The following is a 23,220-nucleotide window of genomic DNA, read 5'->3' on the forward strand; positions in this document are numbered from 1 at the left end:
TGACAACTCAAGACCCTGTCAAGTGAATTCAGAGATTTGTTTCTTTGAAGACAAATGCTGAATAGTGCAAAGACTGAGAACAATGTAGTACTGGTTTGTGGAGATAGCATTAAACTCTTTTTCACCATTTAAATTGTCCAGATTTTTGGGGTGAAGCATGTGCTCAAATGTCTGTAGTGTGAGACAAAGGCTGAAATACGTGTGCCGTTGTGTTTAATAAACAGTACACATTATGCAGTAGTTATCTTTCTCATGTAATATTTTTCCACATCTTCTGTGATGTGATGTCTATAATGTAATTTTTCTGATTCTCTTAAATCCCATTCATACCACTGCGGGTGTGGTGGTGAAAGCACTGCAGTCTAATTGTGCAAAAATAACAACCTTTTTCCATGTGTCATTGGTACATGTGTGTGTTTGTGTTTTTGTTAGAGTTATCCAGGACCTATATCTGATTGTACTATATAATAGCAGTAGTCATAACATGTCAGACCTTTCCTGGTTCTACTGTTTTGGTTTCTTCACTCTATCTTTGCCATTTGCCAGAAGTTTTTGTGTCTGTGGAATGGGAGATTATCATCAACATGCACCATATTTGTGTTGGTAACCATGGAAGGAAACTAATATTCCAAGCACAAAAGAACATTATGTACAGATGGTACTTTTTAATTTATTTTTAAAGTTGACCTCTCTATATAATCTAAATGGTGTCGACTCTTTAATTGACAGTGGAAACCTACATTTATTCTGTTAAATTTGGGAAAAAAGGAAATACTCTTTGGGAAAACCCAAGTTTTGTGTTGTGGTTGGGTTATCTGTCATTCGCTAGTGTTAAAATATAGTAGTCTTTGTCAGGAGCAGGTCAAAGCAAAACATAAACACCTTTGTCACTGTGATCCAACACTAGATAAGATCTATCCGCTCTCAGCACTAGGCCAGCACCACATTTATGCTTGGGGTCAATACAATAAGGCTTAGTGGCTACTTTTTCCATTGAGTGTAATTGGCTGGGGACTCTGTCAAACCACACTTCCTTTCAGTTCATAGCAGTTGTATTCATATCACTTGGCTATTATTTGCTCTGACTTGACCCATTGATTGTAGGTTTAAACCCTCAGCTCCTCAAATAGTAGTCTCGCTCAGCTGTTTCACGGCTGTGTTGCCGTTAGCAACAATGAAAAGAGCAATATGGAGATCAGTGGCTTCAATTAAGCCTCGAATACAAGGCATACCTAGAAGAGATGGGGGTTAGACATTCAACTCTGCGACTGTGACTTTGGCATCTGTCACTCTCTGTCCAGCCAGGTGTCTGTGTCTAAATCAGCAAGATTAACTCTGATTGCACTGATAGTTGAAACAAACCCCCCTCATTGCCAAACCACCTCCCTTTTATTGTTCACATTAAGATCAAATTAAGCTTTGCGCAACAGGACTAAAGCCCCACCCTCTTCTGCCTTCTGCTGCCTCGAGGAAGACATCAGAGGTGCGATTGGTTGCCTCTCTGATGCTGCCTGCTCCTCCAGACTCCCTTCCATCTGGGATCCTCGGGGAGAAGAATATCTGACAAGGGGCTTGTAAGCCTCTTAGCCCCCCTGTTGCCTGGCTCTCTCTCAGCCCATGTTTTGCTAATTTAGTTGTGTAAGGAGTCCAGCGCTAGGCCCTTGTGTGCTGTTTGAATTGAGATTGTCTTTGTGGTTCTAATAGACTGGCCATGTATATCAATTAACACGACTCGGCCAATGGCAGTTTCGAGTCCCTGAGGATCAGTAGCTTTAATTTCTATTTCAATATTTCCTTATGGCACCAATAATGTTGAAATTAAATAGCCATTTTGATTTGGCCATTTAGTATAATGGGTCACACTGAAAAGGGCATATGTAATGCTACAAGCATGAAGTAATAGAAGTAGATTGGTTTGATTTGATCCCTGTGCTGTGACGAGGATTGTCATGAATCTTGTTAAGTTACACTTTAATAAGTACAAACATGAAATCAAGGTAATCGTTAAGAGTAGTTTAATGTGAATGTGAAAGTGTTTGTGTAATTTCCTGAAGAAGAAAAAGAGCAATTTCAAATATGTTGATATATGGCACGTCTCTAGAGAGAGTCACTGGCTTCTGTTTTCAGACTTTTATGTTTACAATTGGGCGGCACGGCGGATGACTGGTTAGCACATCTCCCTCACAGTTCTGAGGACCAAGGTTCAATCCCTGGCCCCGCCTGTGTGGAGTTTGCATGTTCTCCCCTTGCCTGCCTGGGTTTTCTCCGGGCACTCCGGTTTCTTCCCACATCCCAACTACATGCATGGTTGGTGGATTTAAGACTCTTAAATTGCCTGTAGGTGTGAATGTGAGTGCGAATAGTTGTTTGTTTCTATGTGCCCTGCGATTGGCTGGCGACCAGTTAAGGGTGTACCCCGCCTCTCGCCCGAAGATTGATGGGATAGGTTCCAGCACGCCCGCGACCCGCGTGAGGATAAGCAGTGTAATCAACATTTATACATTTACATTTTGTTCATGTATGTGTCATTTGTCTGCTTTGAGTTACTTGTGTTTCTTTGCTAAGAGGATCACAGAATTAAACACACAATGAGGTGTTCTCATCGGCTGCTATTCAGCTATTCATTTGGGATTCCCCTCTTTTCTGCACTGTAGCACCGTGCCCTGACTGTGGAAGGCCAGTGGCCGCAGATGGTTCTGCTGAGAGGGCTACGGTGACTTTCTTTGTTTTCCCATGAACGTGTTTAGCGTGTAATCCTGGATTAGCAGAGACTTTGTGTTATTTCACAGCTGTAAATCAGCATTCGATTAATGTCGGTGCTGACACATATACCCTGGGTATTAGGGGGCAAGACATAGTGTGGCTTTGCTGACTCTGGGGAGTCAGAGGTAATAGATATCTAATCACGTCTCTGTGGATGTCCACCTTGTGCTGTATCCCAAAGGAGTGACTGCAGCTCACATATGCACATAATATGAACCACATAGGTAATGCTATTATTAGTGTGTGCACATTCACACTACATGCGTGCACACACGGCACACACTATCAATGACAGAGGATGCCTCAGAAAACCAGGCGGCTGCATATGGACTCTCTTGATATCAACCACTGGCCGTATGATCTTGTTATGCAAAGTCCCTTAATCCCCACCTTTGCTGAATGCACACTGGAATGGAGGAGGAGGAGTGGTGGTGGTGGTAGGGGGGTTCACATACTGATATAAAGGCAGCTGTACGGGAGGCTGTCCACTGTAGCAAACATTTCTTATCCTCATCCTAGCAGAAGAAAGAGCTCATGTGAGATGAAAACAATTATTACCAGATTACAAGCAACCTTTTTTGCTCAGTGACTGTTTTTCTCAATGTCTTTATGTCTCAAAAGTATTCTCTGTCAATTGAGTGTCTGTTGTCGTACTAGAGCGGCTCCAACTACCGGAGACAAATTCCTTGTGTGTTTTTGACATACTTGGCGAAATAAAGATTATTCTGATTTTGAGTGCGCGTAATACAAGTGCCATGAGGTGGCGGCAAGTTGACAATGGAGACAAACATTTGAACATGAAGCCTTATTGTCGACTTGTGATTCACATTAACCTTTAGTTATTTTCAAACAGTAGAATTATGAGGTGAAATGTGTTCTATAGTCAAGAATGTAACACTCCTGAAGATCAGTAAAACAACTCTGTCAGAAGCGTCATGGCATGGGTTTCAAGCTTTACATCACCAGTTACAATGTCAGGCATCAGAAAGAGTGGTCTACCAGCATGTTGCTGTTGTGCTGTACTCTGGAGCATTGTCTTTTGGACAATTTGGGTTTTAAATTCCAGGAGAACTTTGTAACTCCCGTTTTGTACAGAACAAATATTTGGTTGGCTTGTTTTATTAAGTTGGCCTATGCCCCTAAACTCCCATGAAGGGGTAATCTTAATTCTGTCATTCATAATTCAGTCGCAGGCTACAGTGACCAATTTTTTTTTAGGACCGAGAGTAGTAGGTCCACTTTTGTCCCCCAGGCTGTTCTCCTCCTTAAGTCTTGAAACTCTGACCTCTATTACCCCGCAGTTTACATCCTTATTTATGTATTTGTTCATTTACCTGTTGTGAATGTGTGTCAATAAATTTGACACTCTGTGATCCCTTATTTGATCTGAAATTTATAATCAGAATTTTTCATCTCACTAAGGCATGTTGGACAATTCTGTGCTTCCAACTTTGTGGAAACCATTTAGGAAAAGCCCTTCACTGTTCAAGCATGACTGTGCCTTATGCACCAAGTTAGAAAAAAGCATGGCAGGTTTGGTGTGGAACAGTATGATTGGCACTGATCTCAACTCCATATGCATTTGGGATGAAATAGAACTGTAAAATGGAGATTGTGAGTCAGAACCTTTCGTCCATCATCAAGGACCTCTAATCTTGCAAATGTTCTTCTTCATGAATGGACAAAAATTCCAAAAGACCAAAATCTTGTCAAAAGTCTTCCCAGGGGCAAAGGGGAGAACAACTGCATTTCCAGGCCAGGTGTAATGTATAGGAGGGAAAATGCTTTTGCATATTTGGCCCCAATAACATTTATTTAGTTACATCTTATGCTGATTTGCAAACACATTGGCAGTGATTGTCAGATATCCCTGGCAGGAGTACAGTCAAGTAGGAAGAATTTTGGAGGCTGGACATTTCAGAAAGGCCAGCAAATGGGCCACAGATACAGATATTGTAATAAAACAATATGGCAGAAATCTTACTAGTTGGAATGTAGTTTACATGAATGAGATAACATTGTGTGTATGTTTTTGTGTGTGTTTGAAGATTTGAGTGGGGGTAATGGGATTACGAGTAACACCTTTGGCAGGGCTGGGAGAGCCACCTGACGCTCGGTCTGTTGGGAGCCTGGGGAGAGAGTGGGGTGGCAGTGGCCGGGGCAGGGCAAAAGAGAAATTGGGGGGTCTAATCCGTGTCCATCTTTGGGAAATCATTCCCTGAGCTCTGAGGATTTGGGGCTTTGGTTTCCGCTCTGCTTGGTGTGGTTCATAATACCCTGGGTGGGGACGAAGACAGAGGAACCAGACAGAAGGATCCAGGGTGATGGAGGAAAAAAAGATTTCTTTACCCTGTGGTGTACTGGCAGGATAGTGGCCTGCGCTAAAATTGTTTGAAGACTAGACAAAGCTTAAAGCCAAGCTGTGGCCATTCTTCGCTTTTTTTTATCTGTTGGTAGAGGTGGATTGTGTGTGCACTGTGGATGACTTGTGTACAAATGGTCTTTGCCCTCTGTCCATGCAGCAGCTTGAGTAAAAGTCAATACGCTAAGTGTGACTGAGTTGTTTGTTCACAAGCTACGTATATCTTGTGCGTGTTCATGTCAGTGTTTTGTAGGGCGCACTGAAGGCTCCTTGTGTTGTCTCGTGTGTCTGTGGTCCTGAGAGAAGCTCTTGCCTGTTCTAAACATTGCTTGTGCTAGCAATGGTGTGACGGTGCAGAGGTGCCTTGTGTCTGCAAGTGTCACAGCTTCTGTGTTTTGTCCATCACCTGAGCTCAAGGTGTTGATTGGTCTGTCATACACTGGGTCAAAGTTCATGGCAGTTTTGTGGTGTGAACTGGCTTCTGAGAATGAAACACCAGGGAACGTGCCATCTTAGCCAACTGTGACAACCTTGTCTACACTCCTAAGAAATTAAGCCCCAAATGGCTTGTGGCTTTAGAAAGCTGACATAAGCCTGCCATAAATGCTACACTGACTTAGGGGCTGTTTGCACTATATCGTCTTTGAATCTAAACTGTGTTGGTCGGGTAATTTACACAACAACAAAGTTTTAGAAGCTGGAAAAGTGGAAGTGTTTTATTCTGACACCATTGTTTCCAGTTAAAATGAAAACGAAGAACATTTTCAGAGTTCGGCCATATTTGAGTCAATCACCACCCAAACAACAATGGTGAACCACAGGGCTCGTTACGTTTTTTTTTTTTTTCATTCATTTTTTTTAATTTACTACACTGCCCCAGTATCCAACTGAATCACATAACTCGCATACTTAGATGACCTTACGTCAAATATCGACAGCGATAGGTATTCACAACTACGGTTTTGGATAAGAACCACTGAGGACACACAGTTGATGTACGTGCACATAGTGTTCTAAAACTGTCTTTACTAGGTTGCTGTCATGTATATGTAACCTTTCTTCACCTCTACATTTTTTAAACCTGTCATGGCTACTATATTTCATATACTGATGTTTTGTTTTTTGCTCTGTAGGTGAAGATGTTCAGCCGCGTACTTGGGAAGACCTTGGGGTTTGTGGGCTACACCATCCAGTATGGGTGCATTGCACACTGCGCCTTCGAGTACATCGGAGAGATTGTGGTGGTTTGTATAATTATAGCAATGACTGCAGATTCAATTTTTTTCTCAGATTTCATTTACTCATCATGTGCATAGACACGCTAACTCTAGTTGTTTTCCAGTGCTCTGGCCCATCAATGGAGCCCACCATTGTCAACAAAGATGTTGTTTTCTCAGAGCGAATGACTCGGCATCTTTGCAAAATACAAAAGTGGGTAGCAGTCATATACTATGCATGTTTACTTTGATATAACTAGATGATATTTGTGCTCAATAGCTATATCAGGAAATTAATAAAAGAAAAAAAATCAACTATACCACAGGTGTCAAACTCAAGGCCAGATCCGGCCACATCATTTCATGTAGCCCGCGAAAGCAAATTGTGTATTAACTTGTGTATTAACTTCCATGATTCTTGCTAAAACCTGTACCAAAATTAATATGTATTAAAATTAATAATAACTGGGATATATATTTTGTTTTTGTTTGTTTGCTCCCAAACCCCTTTTTACAGCAACAATAGTTGAAGAAACTATTATTCTGATTTCAAAAGTAGTTTTCCATCAATTTGTTGTGTATATGTAATACTGTGAGGCGATTAATCTTATTTATGGTTTAACAGTCATAACGGCCCTTTGAGGGAAACCTTAACTACGATGTGGCTTGTGACACAAATTAGTTTGACGCCTGAACTATACCCACGTCATATTTTGTCTGTATAATATATAACAAAAACAAAGTCCAAAAGGTTTTGCTTTATTCAATGAGTACATTAGGAATATTTTTGAAACAATCTTCACCAATGACATGTCTTCCTTTCTGATCAACACTGACAAGAAATGTAAAGATCATGGTTTACAATTGCATTTGATTTTACTGATAAAAGTAATTACAATTTTGCTAATGCTTCTTATGCCACACTGATGTTCAAGATGTCAACCCAGGAAGCACATTTTTTAAAGATTTTCGTCAATAACTATACTCATTTTATTAGATTATTACAGACGCACGAAAAAGTATGTGAACCCTTTGGAATTTCTTACATTTCTGCCTAAATTGGTCATAAAATGTAGTCTGATCATTTTCTAAATCAGAAGAAAAAACTAAATCACAAGACCACATTTTATGACCAATTTATGGAATTCCAAAGGGTTCACATACGTTTTTGTTATGAGGATGGTGTGATGTTGTGCATTATCCAAAAGACTTTGACTGAGTTCATATTTTCTTTCAGGGGTGATATTGTGATTGCAAAAAGCCTATTTGACCCCAATATGAATGTTTGTAAAAGGATAATTGGATTGGAAGGTGACAAAGTCTGCATGAGTGGTCCCTCAAATCTTTTCAAGACCCAAACATATGTAAGTCTATTTACACTATGTATAAGCAACTTAATGAACTTGTAAAAATGTGTTTCACTGTAATAAGACCAAAAAGGTCACTACATAATGAAAAACGTAACCTTTTTTTGTGCACTCCGACCTCAATAATTGTTCATGTTTTTTGATTTCACAAACTAATTTTGTGTTTCTTGGTCAAAGTATCATCTTTTGACAACAGTTATGTTTTGTCAGTGAGAAGCCCAGAAAGTGAGCAGGGGCTCTGCTGGTGAAACGACTGTCATTGCTTTTCTATTACTGATCTCCCCAACGCCCACAGCCCAGGCCTGCAATCTCTCTGAAGCCTGTTGGAGTTAGTGCCAGCTGAATGGTCAGAATGATGGGTGGGCGGAGGTGTGTGTGTTTGTGTATGTACATGTGTGACCATTGTTCTATAAACCAAATATTGCATTTATGTTGCATTTATTTATTATGTTTTATGGACAAAGGGCAGGCTGCTGAATGCTTCTGGCCAGGACCAACCGTTATGTATTGTTCAGTATGTGAAAAGTGAAAAAAAGAGTCATGCTGTTCTCCGAGCTTCACCTCACGATAATTGAAATTGGATTAAGCGACATCCCAAGCATTTTATTTTCTCAATCGCTTACAGGTTCTGGTAATCATTCAATTTAACACCTAGTGCATAGTGTAGCTACAATGTTTAAGTTTGTTTATCAAATTTTAGCATGTGGCCTAATTGTTTATTTTGGATATTAATTTATTTTTAGTACTTATACCTACCTTGTTCACATTATACAACAGCTTCACACCAGTTAATGCGCTCGATTCTTCAGCCACACACAGTAATAATGCTTCTTCTGAGGTGCTCAACAAGTATTTAGTTCGGATTCTATTGAACTCAGAATCCTGCTCCTCCTGTTGAAATGTTCTGTCTGTCTATAATGCAGCCACTCAGATATCTGAATTGAGAGACCAGAATAGAATTAGTGTAAAGTTTTAACACTTGGGCATAATGCTAACTTTTTGTGACTGCAATTGACGTAACCGAGAAAAGGGCATTGTACATTAAAATTTGGTTTCCTTTAGGGAGACGTAAAGATCATGTGCATGTTTGTGTCTGTGTGGGATGATGTTGGGCATTATGGGACCTGTAAAGTTGAGTTTTACAAGGCGGTCGCTGTCATCGCCTCCTTTTCGCACAGACAGGCTGGCATGTTGTCTCCACCCTGAGAGCTCCAACTGCAGGCTAATTGCACTGTCACCTTTTTAGAAATCATCTCTGTGTCTGAGCTATTGTGTCACAACAATGACACTTGATTCCTAATATTACTGCACACGGGGAGAGAGAGCGAGAGAGAGGATTGGCTGGTAAAGTGACAGAAAGATGAAATCCCCCCCGCCCCCATCTCTACCCAGACAATGCTTTCTATGCACTCTAGATCGACACAGCAAGATGGTGAAAGATGAACTCTGGATGCTTGCATGTATTTAATTTGGCACCTCAATCATGTTAACAATGAGCGCAGTAATAATGTGGACATTTAACAACACGCCCACTCGTTGAGAGGAGCTTCACTTTCAGTCCTCGACAGGTACACAATGCTTCTCACCAACTCTGCCCATATGACAGCAGGCTGGATGCTGCTTTCCATCATATCACACATGTTGCCATAGAAAAGTGACATTGTTGGTATTACTGTACTCACTATTACAAGTATGGCTCCATTTTCTTTGTAAAGCCAGTTTGCCATTTTTTGGGGTGTGTAAAATGAGAGCAGATTGAATAAAATACGTTTGTGATGCTATATGCCATAGGCAACACAAGCTGTCTATTTGTGGTCCTTGAACTGCTTACAATGTGTTTTGGTTGGGTCAGCACGTCTGTACCGTGAGTCTGACTTCAATTGATGTTCTGGCTGACAAACTGACATGAAGACAAGCCCATCTTACCTGAATTCACAACAGAGAGAATACCTCCACTACACCGCCTGTTATAGGGTCACTCAGAGTTCACTGCTTTGAGTGCAATGAGCGGCGGAACGGTGGACGACTGGTTAGCACATCTGCCTCACAGTTCTGAGGACCTGGGTTAAAATCTGGCCTCACCTGTGTGGAGTATGCATGTTCCAGCGCCTGCGTGGGTTTTCTCCTGGTAATCCGGTTTCCTCCATCCCAAAAACAGGCATGGTAGGTCAATTGAAGACTCTAAATTGCCCGTAGGTGTGAATGTGAGTGCAAATGGTTGTTTATAAGTACCCTGCGATTAGGGTGTACCCCACCTCTCTCCTGAAGATAGCTGGGATAGGCTCCAGCACGCCCGCGACTCTAGTGAACAGAACAAAAAAGCAAAGAAATTAGGCAAATTAAATTTCAATGTTAAATTTGTACATCAACATGTACTACTTGAGCGGTGTAAATAGGTTTTTCTGCGTGAAGATATTTTTTTTTGCCTTATTGTACTCTTTAAGAGACTTCCAGATTGCTTAAATTATGTTAAAATCAAAAGAATTTGCTGCGGGGGCTCAGGGGATCCCCCCCCGGAACCCCCCTAAAATGTTTTTTTTTTTTTGGGTCACCTTTTTCATGCCATTGGTGTTTGCATGTCTGAACTATAAGCACTGAGCAAGTGTGGTAGGCATTGACCAGAAGCAGGTACCACCTAAATCACCTTAGTGAACCACTACACTATCTTGTTTGAGAAAAAAGAGATAGTTATAGTTCTCCCATGTCAATTCTGCAATTGAAGTGACAATCTTCTGTCAATTATGCAAGGGACATCAGCGTGTCTCATCTCTACTACTAGTACTGAAGAGCAGTTAAGCACCACTTAATAGTGGAACGTAGATTGGACTGGACTGAAAATTCTGCATTTCTGACTTTCCATTAAGCCTCAGTTTGAGTGAACAAAATAAATGTTAGATGAGGACTTTTGAGAGAATATGCTTGGCTACATAAGCATTAATTTGGCAGGTTAAGTCTGCTGAAATTGTCATTGTAACTGGTAACATTATTATGTCAGTGCAAGTGACAATAATCCAGTACCGTATATTCTTTACACTGGCCACAGATATGAATACTTTCATCTGCCTATGAAATTTGACTGTGTCAGAATCTCACAGTTATTTGATGTTTCCTTATGTGTCAATTATTCAGATTTTGCTAGTATTAGAACATAATGTCAGTGCTTTGGAAAAGTTTCCTCTCCGTGAGTTAGGTTTAGGAGTTAAGTGAAAAGACGGTTCTGGTTTGTCAGATGACAAACAGCGGCACGTCTTTTGCCTTTGCTTGGGAGCTAGCATATGTTACCATCTTAATGAGGTGTAATGGTGGGAATCCAGCATGCTGACATATGGTTCTCCGATGACTCCTTTAATGATAATCATTTGCGTCGTCGTTATTCACCGAGTTGTTTACTCCATGTTAGGTCAACATGTCAGTGGATGGAGATTATGTTGCATCATCTGTCTCAATTATGGAAAATGAAACAAAACAGACCATCCCCGTTGTTGGATGGACAATCGTAGAAGTGAGTGGTGCCGGTGAAGTAAGGAAATAATGCTGTCACTAAAGTACAGGCAATATCCGCATTTCTTTACCCATGCTATGATTCCAGCGCACTTTTGCCGTTATAAAGTTAGGCAACACAAAAATAGACTTGCAGCTTGTGATGCCCATTATGACAATATAATGTGTTGTTGATCCTGTCTGCACATATAGGGGGGACAGCGCACTTAATTAGGGCCTTGACAAGCCTACTCTCCTAAAGTGATGAGATTAATCATAATTGGTGTCATTGTGAATTAGATCCTGCTTGGATGACCACCCCACTGGCAGGTCGGACCGCGGTGGAGACCCTTGGACGCTGCTGCTAGCTGCAGCTTAGCACTCTCTCTCTCTCTCTGTCTCTCTCGCTCTCTCTATCTATCTATCTCACTCTATCTCACTCACTCTATCTCTCTCTTGCTCTCTCTCTCTCGCACTCTTGCTCTCTTGCACTCTCTCTCTTTCTTTATCACTCTCTCTCTCTTCCCAGCTAACTCAAGCCACTCTCCTGCTTTGAGGGGCGCAGATCTCAGACAACAGACTAATGACCCCCTTTTGAAGTTTTTCCAAATCCCACTTCGACCCTGCCCGTTACCCATGACCCCTCTCCTAATACCGTACGGGGTTAAAGAGGGACAGGCAGGTTGACGTTAAGATGAGGGACTGTTCGCTGAAGCAACTCACTGAGGGGTAGTTGAGGGGGTGTGTGTGGGGGGGGGTGGTGATAAAATTGCACCTTATCTCTGCAACTGATATATATATATATATATATATATATAATGTACTGTATATTCTAATCAGTTTTGCCCTCTAATTTTACGTCGGCTGTGTCTTTTAGGTTATCTCTGCAACTGATATATATATATATATATATATATAAAATGTACTGTATATTCTAATCCTGTTTTGCCCTCTAATTTTGCGTCGGCTGTGTCTTTTAGGTGCCAAAAGGCCATGTATGGCTAGAAGGTGATAACCTTACAAACTCTACTGACTCAAGGAGCTATGGGCCAGTTCCTTATGCACTCATCCGAGGGCGTGTTTGCTTGAAGGTAACGCAGGATCATGGTGTCATATACAGTATGCTGTGTGTTGAAATGTCGTATACAGCTCTGGAAAAAATTAAGAGCCCACTGCAAAATGATAAGTTCATGTCAAAAAATCAATGAGTATAATAGCCTAATTGCCTATTTTTGAATGTTTTTTTGGAAAACAAAAACAAAAAAAATAATGGAAAAATTGAACAAATAAGATGAGTCCAGTTACCTCGATTCAACTTTTGCAGATTACTATGACCTGGATGATGAAGAATCCTCACAGACATATGGAAAAGTTATAATTTTTAGCAATCAAGTTTGTATGTTTAATTGATATTGTGTCAGTAAGTTAAAAATGACTTGGGCAATTATGCTATTAGGCTGACAAAATTTTCTTTGCGATGCAAAGAAACTGAAGAGTTTGTCATTTTCTGTAAATGTCTCAATGAATGTGACACAAGTCCATCCTTGATTTTGAAGTCCTCTTTTTCTTTTCATTGTTTAGTCTTCCAGTGGTCTGTTTTTATTTTGTATTTTTTTTTACAGATTATAGATTTATATGTTGAAGTGTCACACTAGTTAACTTGAGTTTCATTAGAAAATTCAATATATTTATGTTTTGGTTTAGGTGTTGATACCTCCATTATTTTTTTTCATTTCATTTATATATATTTTTTTCCCAAGCTGCAATAGCCATTTTGAGCCCCTTTGAAAGACATGAGTCAGTTGGAAGTTCAAAGCAAGTGTGTCCGATTGACCAAAGCCTGGACAACATATTGTCTAGCTTTCCATTCTGCTATGTTGTCATGTCACTGGATGTCATAGCAACCACGACCCCGGAAACAGGTCAGCCAACCTTCTGTCCATCTGATTGGACAGCGGCACTCCACTGGAGGGCCTACTGCGACAGCTGATAAAATAACAAGATCTTGTTTAAAGTCTCACACGTCATTAAGTAGGCATATTAGCAAATGTGTCGAGCAAATTGTTAGAGTTGTAATGATAATAAGTCTCCCATTGAATGTTTTTCTTGTCTTTGCCCTGAACAGCTCTGGCCCCCAGATAGTTTTGGGACCCTCAGTGAAAGTCCAACCAGGCGGTTTGTGAAAGATCAGGATGATTGCGATTCAGATTAACTCTTCCTTTTGGATCTTACCTGACTTTCTCTCATTTTTAAATAAACCATACAGTATGTATAGAAACAAATGTGTTGTGTGTTAAGTAATTTATTTATTTGTTTTTATTGGACCGGCTACTTGAATGACTGACAATCTTAACCAGGTAGTTTAATTATTTTAAACAGGTTCAACCTCAAAATTTATTTGGAGAAGACAAAGCCCTAAATAATTAATTAAATTGATGTTTACTTGTGTGACATTTATTACAATCATCTGTTAAATGTGTGAAATTGCAAACCTGCATTTAGGTTCTGGAATAAAAGTAATAAAAAATATTAAAGCTTAAATGAAGACAATGAACAAAAATCATCACAGAATTTATGTGCGTACTCTACTTAGTATGTTAATATAAGACAGCTTTTAAAATGCATCCTAACCATATTTTGCAAACCCTTTCTTAGTGTGGCTAAACAAAAGCCCTGTTTAATTATTTGTTAGGCAACCAAATATCAGTATCAGAATCATCTTTATTTGCCAAGTATGTCCAAAACACACAAGGAATTTGTCTCCGGTAGTTGGAGCCGCTCTAGTACAACAGACAGTCAATTTACAGAACACTTTAGAGACATAAAGACATTGACAAAAAACAATTCTGCAAAAAGATGCAGAGTCCTATATATATATATATATATTACCATTCAAGCAGACAATATTAATAACCACTTGAATAGGACCACAAAAAAAAAAACTCTGGGTTCACTGAGTACGTTACCATTTATTGTCTTTTTGAATCTAATGAATGTCAGGTTTTTTTGTTTTTTTTTTCTTAGTTTGCGTTGTGTAAACTTTGTGGATCATATTTTTGTTTTATCACATTTTCTATGAATGGTTCCAGAAGTGATTTAATTGTACTGTGGCACATTCTTACCTGACGTCACAGTTTTCTGAATACTGAAATGCATTTTATCATACTAATTCAGGTTCAACTTTCAGCAGGAGGTGACTGAGGAGTTTCTGAGCAGTGGCAAAAAGAAAAACCCTGCAGATTTTTTTGTATCATAATGCTTTCATCAGCCTGCTGACTGCTGCAAAAAAGCGCTGCTGTGCTGCTGCTGTCATTTCTTAAAGGCCCACTGCTCTTCTTGGACATGGGACATAGGAGTACATTCACATACTAAGCTGTTGAAGCTCAGCTGGTCATTCTCTGAGGCAGAGAGGGACTCGTCTTGGTCCCAGCTCCCTCAGGGAACTGTGTTCCAGGCAGCCGTGGGTCCCTGTCCAGCTGCTTCCTCTGTCTGGAGGGGGGCCAGGGGGTCAGCGACAAGGCTCCGTGTGACACTGAATTATCTGCCTGAGTGTGATTGTGCCTGCTGGGAGGGATGCTCAAGATTGTGAGAGAGTGTGCTAGCGTGTGTGTTTGCAGCTGAAAAAAATATTCATGTGGGCTTTTTGCTGCATGCTGCAAGCGCATCTTTGTTTCTCAAGGTTTAATATTCATCTGCTGCGCGTCAACACGGTGCCAGTGTTCGGCTGAAATGCTGACACAAGTAGTCTTGGTGTTTCCACTTGCCCTATTGCTGTAGCTTTTTATTCCAATCTTTGGATGAACACCATTTTTATGGTTGAAGGAATGCTAAAGATTGTGCATACATACTGTACATGGCAAGGACAAATGTGCATCAGTGACAACAAGTTTTCATAATTGTGGGATTTTTCAAAATTGCAAACTTTGCATGGCAATTAATGGGGATTTATGGGGGTAAACGGCAATTACTGAACTAAAGGTTGGCTCTTAATAGGGGACTTAAACATGGGGAATTTTTTTTCGTTTTTTTGTTTGTGTTTTGTTCATGGTGCTTTTATTGTCAATTCTTCAATATGAGTAACGCATACAGAGGATTGAAATTACGCTACTCAAGGGCCCGCGGTGCTACAAAAGACTACAAATAATATCAATATAAAAAGATAAATAAAACTATGGTATATACAGTATAAAAAGTATTAATTGAATGTGCAAATATCAAAGATCAGATGACATGTGCAACATAGTCAAGGTCAGAGAACCAAGGCAAAAAAGACATAAATTAGATGACAAAACCCCAATGCTGCTAAAGTGGCTGGTGCGACCCTGGGTCTGGTGTGTGTGTGTGCATGTTTGTGGGGCGTCAGAGTTCAGGTGGGCAGAGGACAGAAGAGGTAGAGGGAGCAGAGCGGGCATAGAGTTCAGATTCCTGACAGCCTGATGAATAAAACTGTCTTTGAGTCGGCTAGTCCTGGCCCGCAGACACCGCAGTCTTCTCCCTGATGGCAGCAGACTGAAGAGGTTGTGTGAAGGATGGGTGGCATCCCCTGCTATGCAGACGGTTTGCGGGTGAGGCGGGTGCTGTAAATGTCCTGCAGGGAGGGAAGAGAGGTTCCAATGATATTCTCAGCTGCCTTCACTATGCGGTGGAGAGTCTTGCACAATCCTTACTAAAACAGCCAGATTGTGTAGGCTGGGCTGGAGTGGGATGTCAACAGGGCTGAGGTGTGTCTGCTGCACTTAAAAGCTAATGAGAAAGATTGTACAGTATTGTTGTAACAGTATAGACTACATTCAACATCTGAGCTACCTTGCTCATGTTTATCGTTTACAGTGGAAAGAGAGGCTTGTTGAAGGTGTGAAGATGGTTTAGTGTATTTGCAAATGTCCACATGCATGGAAGTGGGGTTGTTTTGTATTTAATCCCTCTGTGATTGAAAACCACTGTTTTGATATAGTGTTAAAGCTGCAGTACGTAGCTTCTGTCGCCCTGCTAGGCCCACGTTCCACCCATTGCTAGGTAAAATGGGTCATTTCTGAGCCGTTATTTGTGCTACGTCATTTCTGGTCCATCTTTTCGGGTGTGACAGCACCCGCGGAGCCCAGGAAATGTCACTGTTTGACAGATAATAAGAGATCAAATACTAAAAAAATACAACAAGATGTTGGAGGAGCTGATAGGCTTACTCAGAGCTATCATCTCCTCTAGTAATGGCTTGGGTGACAATTTGTTTTTTTTGTTTACTTAAAAAAAAAATTAGACATTGCAGCCTTAGAGCCAAAATCATGAGATCGATCACTCAAAAGTCAAATCTGTCCCTTACTGCTTTGCCTTCCTTTACCTTCAAAACCGCAATTTCTAGTGTATAATGTGCATGTTTCCCCCAAAAAATCTTCGAACGTCAATAGTGCATATTATACATGGGTATAGTAAAAGTTAGAAAATTCTTTTACAGTGAAATGAAGTCTATGAATAGATGTTTTACAACAGCCATAAATACTTTTTAAACCCGCAGTGTTCAAACTAAACACTAGGGTGCGCCACATTATTCAATACGTTATGAAAGAACAAGTAAACCTCAGTATTAACAATATTACTTATCATAATTGATTAGAAAAATAAATTAGGAGATGGTCACCACTAACATTTAATGCGTACCGTATAAAAGGAAGAAAGGGTTTTCCTGATTTTTTGAATCAATTTTGGGGGTGCGCCTTATACTGGAGTGCATATTAGACGGGAAATTACAGTACTTATAATGCACATGATCCTCTATAATCTCTCTCATTATTGTTTGACAGTTGATTTCAAGAGCCCGTAGTAGCTTCAAGGTCATTAAAACAACACTGTTTTTAACTGAAAGTAGTGTTATTTTTATATTTTTTTTGTTAGTTGCATTTTTGGGGTTAAAACGTTTCATATTAGAAAAAATATTGAAAAAAAAAAAGTTTAATAATGGATTGTAAAGATTGAAGGTGAGGGGATTTCAGTGGGGCAGCATAGTGCTGGAGTGGTTCGCGGTTCTGCCTCACAGTTAGGAGGTTCTGCGTTCCTTTGTGGACTTGCGTTTTTTCTCCAGGTAATTTGTCTCCTCCCACATTCCAAAAACATCCGTGTTATGTCAACTGACGACTCTAAATTGTCCATAAATGTGAGTGTGAATGGTTGTCTATGTTTTCCCTACAAATGGCTGACAAACTAGTCCAGAGTGTACCCTACCTCGCCCCGAATCAGTTGGGATACCAGCAACTGTAATGAGGACAAGTAGTATATAAAATTGATAGATGGGTGGATGGATGGGGTTTCAGCCAAGAAACATTGTAATTAGAACCTTTAATCGTTGGAACTACGGTAGCTATGCTGAGTATTGCAGATATTCTTTCCCAATGCTTGCAGTTTTGCAAGCTGTTCCAAAGGACTTAAGCAATGGAGACACCAAATGGGACAACTGGGGTGGAAAAATGTTGGACACAGAATCCAAATCCTTCAGAAGTGCAGACATGAAATAAAAGCGCATATGGGTAAAGAGCTGCTCGCCTTTGGCAATGATCTGCTTTGTTTTTGTATGCGCAAAGCAGAACATATGAGCTTGAAAAGTTGCTGCTGTATTTCAACCAACTGTTCAGCCACCCTTTTTAGTGAAGTGTGCAAAGAAGGATAGAGTGTAGTTGTCTTTTTTTTAATTGATAATACAAAATCTCATATAAAAAAAACTAACTGGGGAAAAAAAACTGCTTTCCGTGCATTGATGCACTCATCTGTTTACGTCCTTTGCGATTTCTTGTTCACCCCCCACATGCACCACTGTTGGCGTTAGCTGATGAGAGTTTCTCCTTTCATTGACACATCCTTCTGATCATTCTCTCCTTTTAATCAAGCCCGATAGTACTTTTTAATTAAGACATCAAAGTTGTTGTTTGATCACGCCTGCTTTTCTGAGAAAGTGAGGGTGTATGGAAAAAAAGAGGCACTCTAGGCTCTTCGAGGGTGTGTAAAGATGACCGAACAGCTTCAATTGGGCCAGTTATGCGTTCTCCAACTCTGCTCCTCCAACTTCTGAGGTTTCTGAGGTGTGTACTTCTCTCCTGATGCAACACATGTACAACTCCAGAGATCCATACTAGGCAGATTGTATTCGAGGCCTATTGAGCTCCCTACTGTCAATATGCTGGGATGAACACATGCTACTGCATGCAAATAGCCCAACACAAAGACTGACAAAACTTAACTTTATGCGACTATCAAATATTTTCATCATCAGGTAATCTAGCCTTAAAAAATAATACCATACAATGCTTGAAATCCTTAAAAGTAAAAGATTTTGTGTATTTGCTGCTTTTTAAGGAAAAATAAATAACTGCTGTTACAGAACCGTATTTATATATTTTTCTCTAGCAGGGATGGGAAACCTTTTTGCTATTAGGCCCTTTCCGTTTGTCTTCAAAGTGCCATACTAAATTGTCAAAAAATACATTTGCTGTTTATTATTATGTATTATGAGAACAAAGACCTTTCTTTCCGATGCACATGATGATTTGCCCATGTGTCAAACTGCCACAGTGTAGCTAAAACTACTGGCGAGGAGGACAGATTTTTTTGCCTTAAGATATCGTGGCTTGTATCGGCAACCTTTACAAGTACCCGATACCTTGAAATAATGGCCAGTATTACTGATACCTTGTATCGGTACTTGTCCATCCCTAATTGTGACTATATTTTTACATTTACCTCAGCAGGGTGCTGGAAATGCCTGATAATTCATCTTCAAAGTGCTTGAAAAGTCTTTGGATTGTAGACGGTGTGTAAACTCTGATCGTTAAAGTGAAGTTATTTCTTTTACATAAATACTGGCCTATCTTTGGCATTCTTTTCGCCAAAGGCACTAAACCACTAGTACAGATCTTATTCCCACTAATGGTGTGGGTGGATGGAATTATGTGTATACGCAGGGTGTTGGTGATGCTGTAGGGGGATGGGGGCTTTGCTCTATAGACTCATAGGGTCCTAATGGAAAGTTAAGGGACCTGTGTCCTCAGGCAAAGAGTGATTCACAGAATGACAGAGGCCTCAGTCCGACAGGCCTGACCTATATCCCTATTTGCATAATAGTGAGCTGCAAAGAAAAATTGACAAACACATTTTTTGTTTCAAGCGTTTCCTCTTTGCATGTTTTTAGTATCTATGCACAGTGTTTTTAATGTTTTGTCAGCGAAAGCAGCGCTGCATTAATGCGTATGTTTGTTCGGCCAATTAGTTTGTTGGTGTGTATGAGTCAGGAGGAAGAAGGTAGTGTGTGTGAGTGTGTGTGTGTGTGTGTGGCCGTGTGTGTGTGGCCATGCGTGTGTGTGTGTGGCCGTGTGTGTACGGTCCCCCTGGCATGTCCTTGATCCTGTAGCGGGATACCGAGGCCTTTCTGCCTGGTTTACTGATGAGGCCTGTTCGGCTTCCAGACAATTTAGCAAAGGAAACTGCACAATAAACATAAACAGACAGTGAGTGAGCCAGGCAATAAAAGAGGGCACACACACAATAAAAAACAAAAGGTGTGTGCCAGCATATTTAAGTGTTTGTTATTTGTTGTAATTTAAGGACATGAATGCTACTCATTGTGCTATATCAGGATTTTCTGGGCTTTACAGTTCTTAAAGTCACAATGGAATTATTGATGTTTTCAAATACAGTGGTGCCTTATTTCCTGAAGAAAAAAAAGAAATTTCTGCTCATATACCCTAGCATTTTTTTAAAAACAAATATGTTGATATATGGCACGTCTCTAGAGAGAGTCATTGGCTTCTGTTTTCAGACTTTTATGTTTACAATTGGGCGGCACGGTGGTCGACTGGTTAGCACATCTCCCTCACAGTTCTGAGGACCAAGGTTCAATCCCTGGCCCCGCCTGTGTGGAGTTTGCATGTTCTCCCCGTGCCTGCCTGGGTTTTCTCCGGGCACTCCGGTTTCCTCCCACATCACCAAAACATGCGTGGTAGGTTCATTGAAGATTCTAAATTCCCGTAGGTGTGAATGTGAGTGCGAATGGTTGTTTGTTTGTATGTGCCCTGCGATTGGCTGCCAACCAGTTCAGGGTGTACCCCGCCTGGTGCCCGAAGATAGCTGGGATAGGCTCCAGCACTCCCGCGGCTCAGAAAATGGATGGATGGATGGATAGTTTAATTTGTTCTGTGACCATGCTCATAACTCAAAACTCTCAAATCATCTTTGAAATCCATCCATCCATCCATTTTGTGAGCCGCTTCTCCTCACTAGGTTCGCGGGCGTGCTGGAGCCTATCCCAGCACGTAACGCTCTAACCAGTCGGTCACCGTGCCGCCAATCATCTTTGAAATGAATAGAAATGCAATTAATCCACTAGCCTCCCCCATAAAAATACAGAAAATAATTGCACTCTTTAATATTGTAAAGTATAACTTATATGAAAATATAATTATAAATATAATTAGATTATTATATAATAATTATTATTATATCTAATTATTATTATAATTAGAAACCTAATCCAGAAACCTAACCCATTTATATTAAAATATCTGTTGTTTAAAGCGTTATAACACTGCCACAGATGCTATTCATTGGCCCGTCTGTGGTATTTTCCATTATGTGTTAGCATTAAGTTATCGAACTTTAAGACAAAATTATGTGGTTGTTTTAAATACACGATGTGCAATTCTTCTAGTTTTATGTTTGACTTTGTCATGAGCTGTGCCCTGCAGTTCTTTTGTTGGCGCTTGGGTGGCACTTTGTGGCCCTCTTGCCCTCTCTCTCTTCCTCCCTCTCTCTCTTCCTTGTCTGCCAGATCCAGGACTCCACTGCCAAAGTATTAACGTTCTCCAGTGGTACAACGGCTCTCAAGCATACAAGTAAGCTACGCCATTCCTAGCTATTTTTCTGACATCCGTGTTTCTCCTTGTCCTCAGTGCTCTCTCCGTGTCCATCACTGAGTTGACTTATTCCACCACGCCGTCACCGCCTGCCACACGTTCCTTGCCTCAACGTACCCACCAACACATCTCAAGGACCATCTCCAATAAACCTTTCATCACAACCTCTCGGCTTCTGCCTGCTTCTGGGTCCAGTCTAAATCAACTCATGACAGAATGCTCTGGCCACCCATGGATGCAGCAACCCCAGAGGTGTTAAAACATACACTCACCCTCCAAAGCGCCCACACTAGGAGACAGGACAAGACTCTGCAAGAAATCATGGAATCCTTACACTCTCTGACGCAACAAGTCTCTCTCTTTTTGTCGAAAATGCAACCTGACCACTCTTCCGTAAGTACTCCTTCTGAGTCCGCAGCCACCAGGCCTCCCGTACAAGTGTTCCTCCACCCGAGCCCTACACTGGGGACTTAGGTACATGAGGCCAATTTATCCTAAATAGCTCTCTGGTCTTCAACTTAACAACCACTAAGCTATATCACCGAACAGTCCAAAATTGCTTTCGTCGCCAATCTTCTCCGCGGTAAAGCAGCTAATTGGTAAACCGCTCTTTGGCACAACTCTTCCCCGGTACTCACATCATTTAATTCTTTTTCCGCCAAATTAAGGAAAGGTTTTGATCACCCTGTTCATGGCAGAGAAGCCCGCCACCTCCTTACAGTCACTCGGTGCACTAGTTCCTTTGCCTCATATTCAGTAGAATTTAGAATTCTTGCTGGTGAATACGGGTGGGATGACGCCGCGCTTAAGGGGATTTTACGAAATGGGCTTTGAGAGCAGCTAAAGGACGAGCTCCCTGCCCGGGACGAGCCCTCCTCGCTCGAAGATCTCATCTCGTTATCCATCCGCCTTGACAACCGGTTACGGGAAAGAGCACGTGAGAGTGGGGTTTGAATCCGTAAAAGTGTTTCCACTGTTGGCACTGTAACGTCAGCACTTCACCCGTCTTCTGCACCTCCGACTATCCCTTCTCACGCCCCGCTGCATCTGATCCGCCCATGCAAGTTGGTAACACTAGACTAGATCCCCAGGAACGTCAGCGCCGTTTCACCCAGCGGCTGTGTAATTAATTAATTAATTTCCACATGTTCCCCATGCAACCCCGTGATTCTCTGGCTTCTGGACTCCTCGCCCTTCTTCGTCTCTAGTAAGGCCCGTTTTTTTCTTTGTCGAGAAGACCACTCTCCACCCCTGCATAGACTACCGTGGACTCAATGAATCACCGTAAAAAATAACTAACCACTACCCCTCATCGACCCATCATTTGAACCCTTCTGTGACACCCATATATTCACCAAATTGGACCTACGAAATGCCACCTCACCTGTATCCGAGAGGGGGATGAATGGAAAACTGCGTTTAATACCCCCCTCTGACATTTTGAATACATGGTCATGCCGTTCGGATTAACCAACGCCCCTGCAGTCCCTTCAAACATTCATCAATGACGTCCTCCGCGATATGTTAAACCGGTTTGTTTTTGTTTACTTGGACAAGATCCTTATTTTCTCAAGCTCCCCCAAAGAACACCGCAGTCATGTACACCAAGTCCTCCAGGGACTCCTCGAAAACCGCCTGTATGTCAAACACGAAAAATGTGAATTCCACCTCTCCTCCGCACACTTCCTAGGCTACATCATTGCCAAAGGACAATTGCAACCATACCCTGCCAAAATCCAAGCAATCATTAACTGGCCCACTCCCACCACCCGGAAAGAACTACGCTTCCTCTGATTCGCCAATTTCGACTGCCGCTTAATCCGCAATTACAGCAAGGTCACAATTCCTCTCACTAGCCTTAGATCCACCAGCTTCCCATTTCAGTGGACCCCGGCAGCATCTCAAGCTTTCGACCAACTCAAGACCCTTTTCACCAAGTGCTCTCATCCTACGCCACCCCAACTTCTCTCTCCAGTTTGTGGTGGAGGTTGACGCCTCAGACACTGGGGCAGGGGCCGTTCCCTCGCAGCGGGACCCCTCTTCTCAAAAACTTCATCCCTATGCCTTCTTCTCCCGTCGTCTATCCCCCATCGAACGGAATTACGACATTGGCAACCGAGAGCTGTTGGCCATCATCT

The 23,220-nt window shown here is 41.3% G+C and overlaps 1 protein-coding gene across 4 annotated transcripts in view; it reads left to right on the forward strand.

Moving 5' to 3' along the window:
• Window positions 1–23,220, forward strand: part of immp1l (inner mitochondrial membrane peptidase subunit 1) — a 38,879-nt gene that overhangs the window by 2,100 nt on the left and 13,559 nt on the right. The window contains exons 2-6 of one of the 4 annotated variants that reach the window (XM_061666372.1): window positions 6,259–6,369; window positions 6,468–6,556; window positions 7,580–7,706; window positions 12,170–12,280; window positions 21,119–21,401. In XM_061666372.1, the coding sequence (XP_061522356.1) occupies window positions 6,265–6,369; window positions 6,468–6,556; window positions 7,580–7,706; window positions 12,170–12,280; window positions 21,119–21,142 (456 nt within the window). In that variant the 5' untranslated portion in view covers window positions 6,259–6,264 and the 3' untranslated portion in view covers window positions 21,143–21,401. Of the gene's footprint in view, window positions 1–6,258; window positions 6,370–6,467; window positions 6,557–7,579; window positions 7,707–12,169; window positions 12,281–12,513; window positions 13,475–21,118; window positions 21,402–23,220 lie in introns of those variants that run through there. The other 3 variants (XM_061666355.1, XM_061666364.1, XM_061666348.1) reach the window with 3 other exon arrangements.

This window comes from Phycodurus eques, chromosome 2 (assembly GCF_024500275.1).
Source record: "Phycodurus eques isolate BA_2022a chromosome 2, UOR_Pequ_1.1, whole genome shotgun sequence".
NCBI lineage: Eukaryota > Metazoa > Chordata > Actinopteri > Syngnathiformes > Syngnathidae > Phycodurus > Phycodurus eques.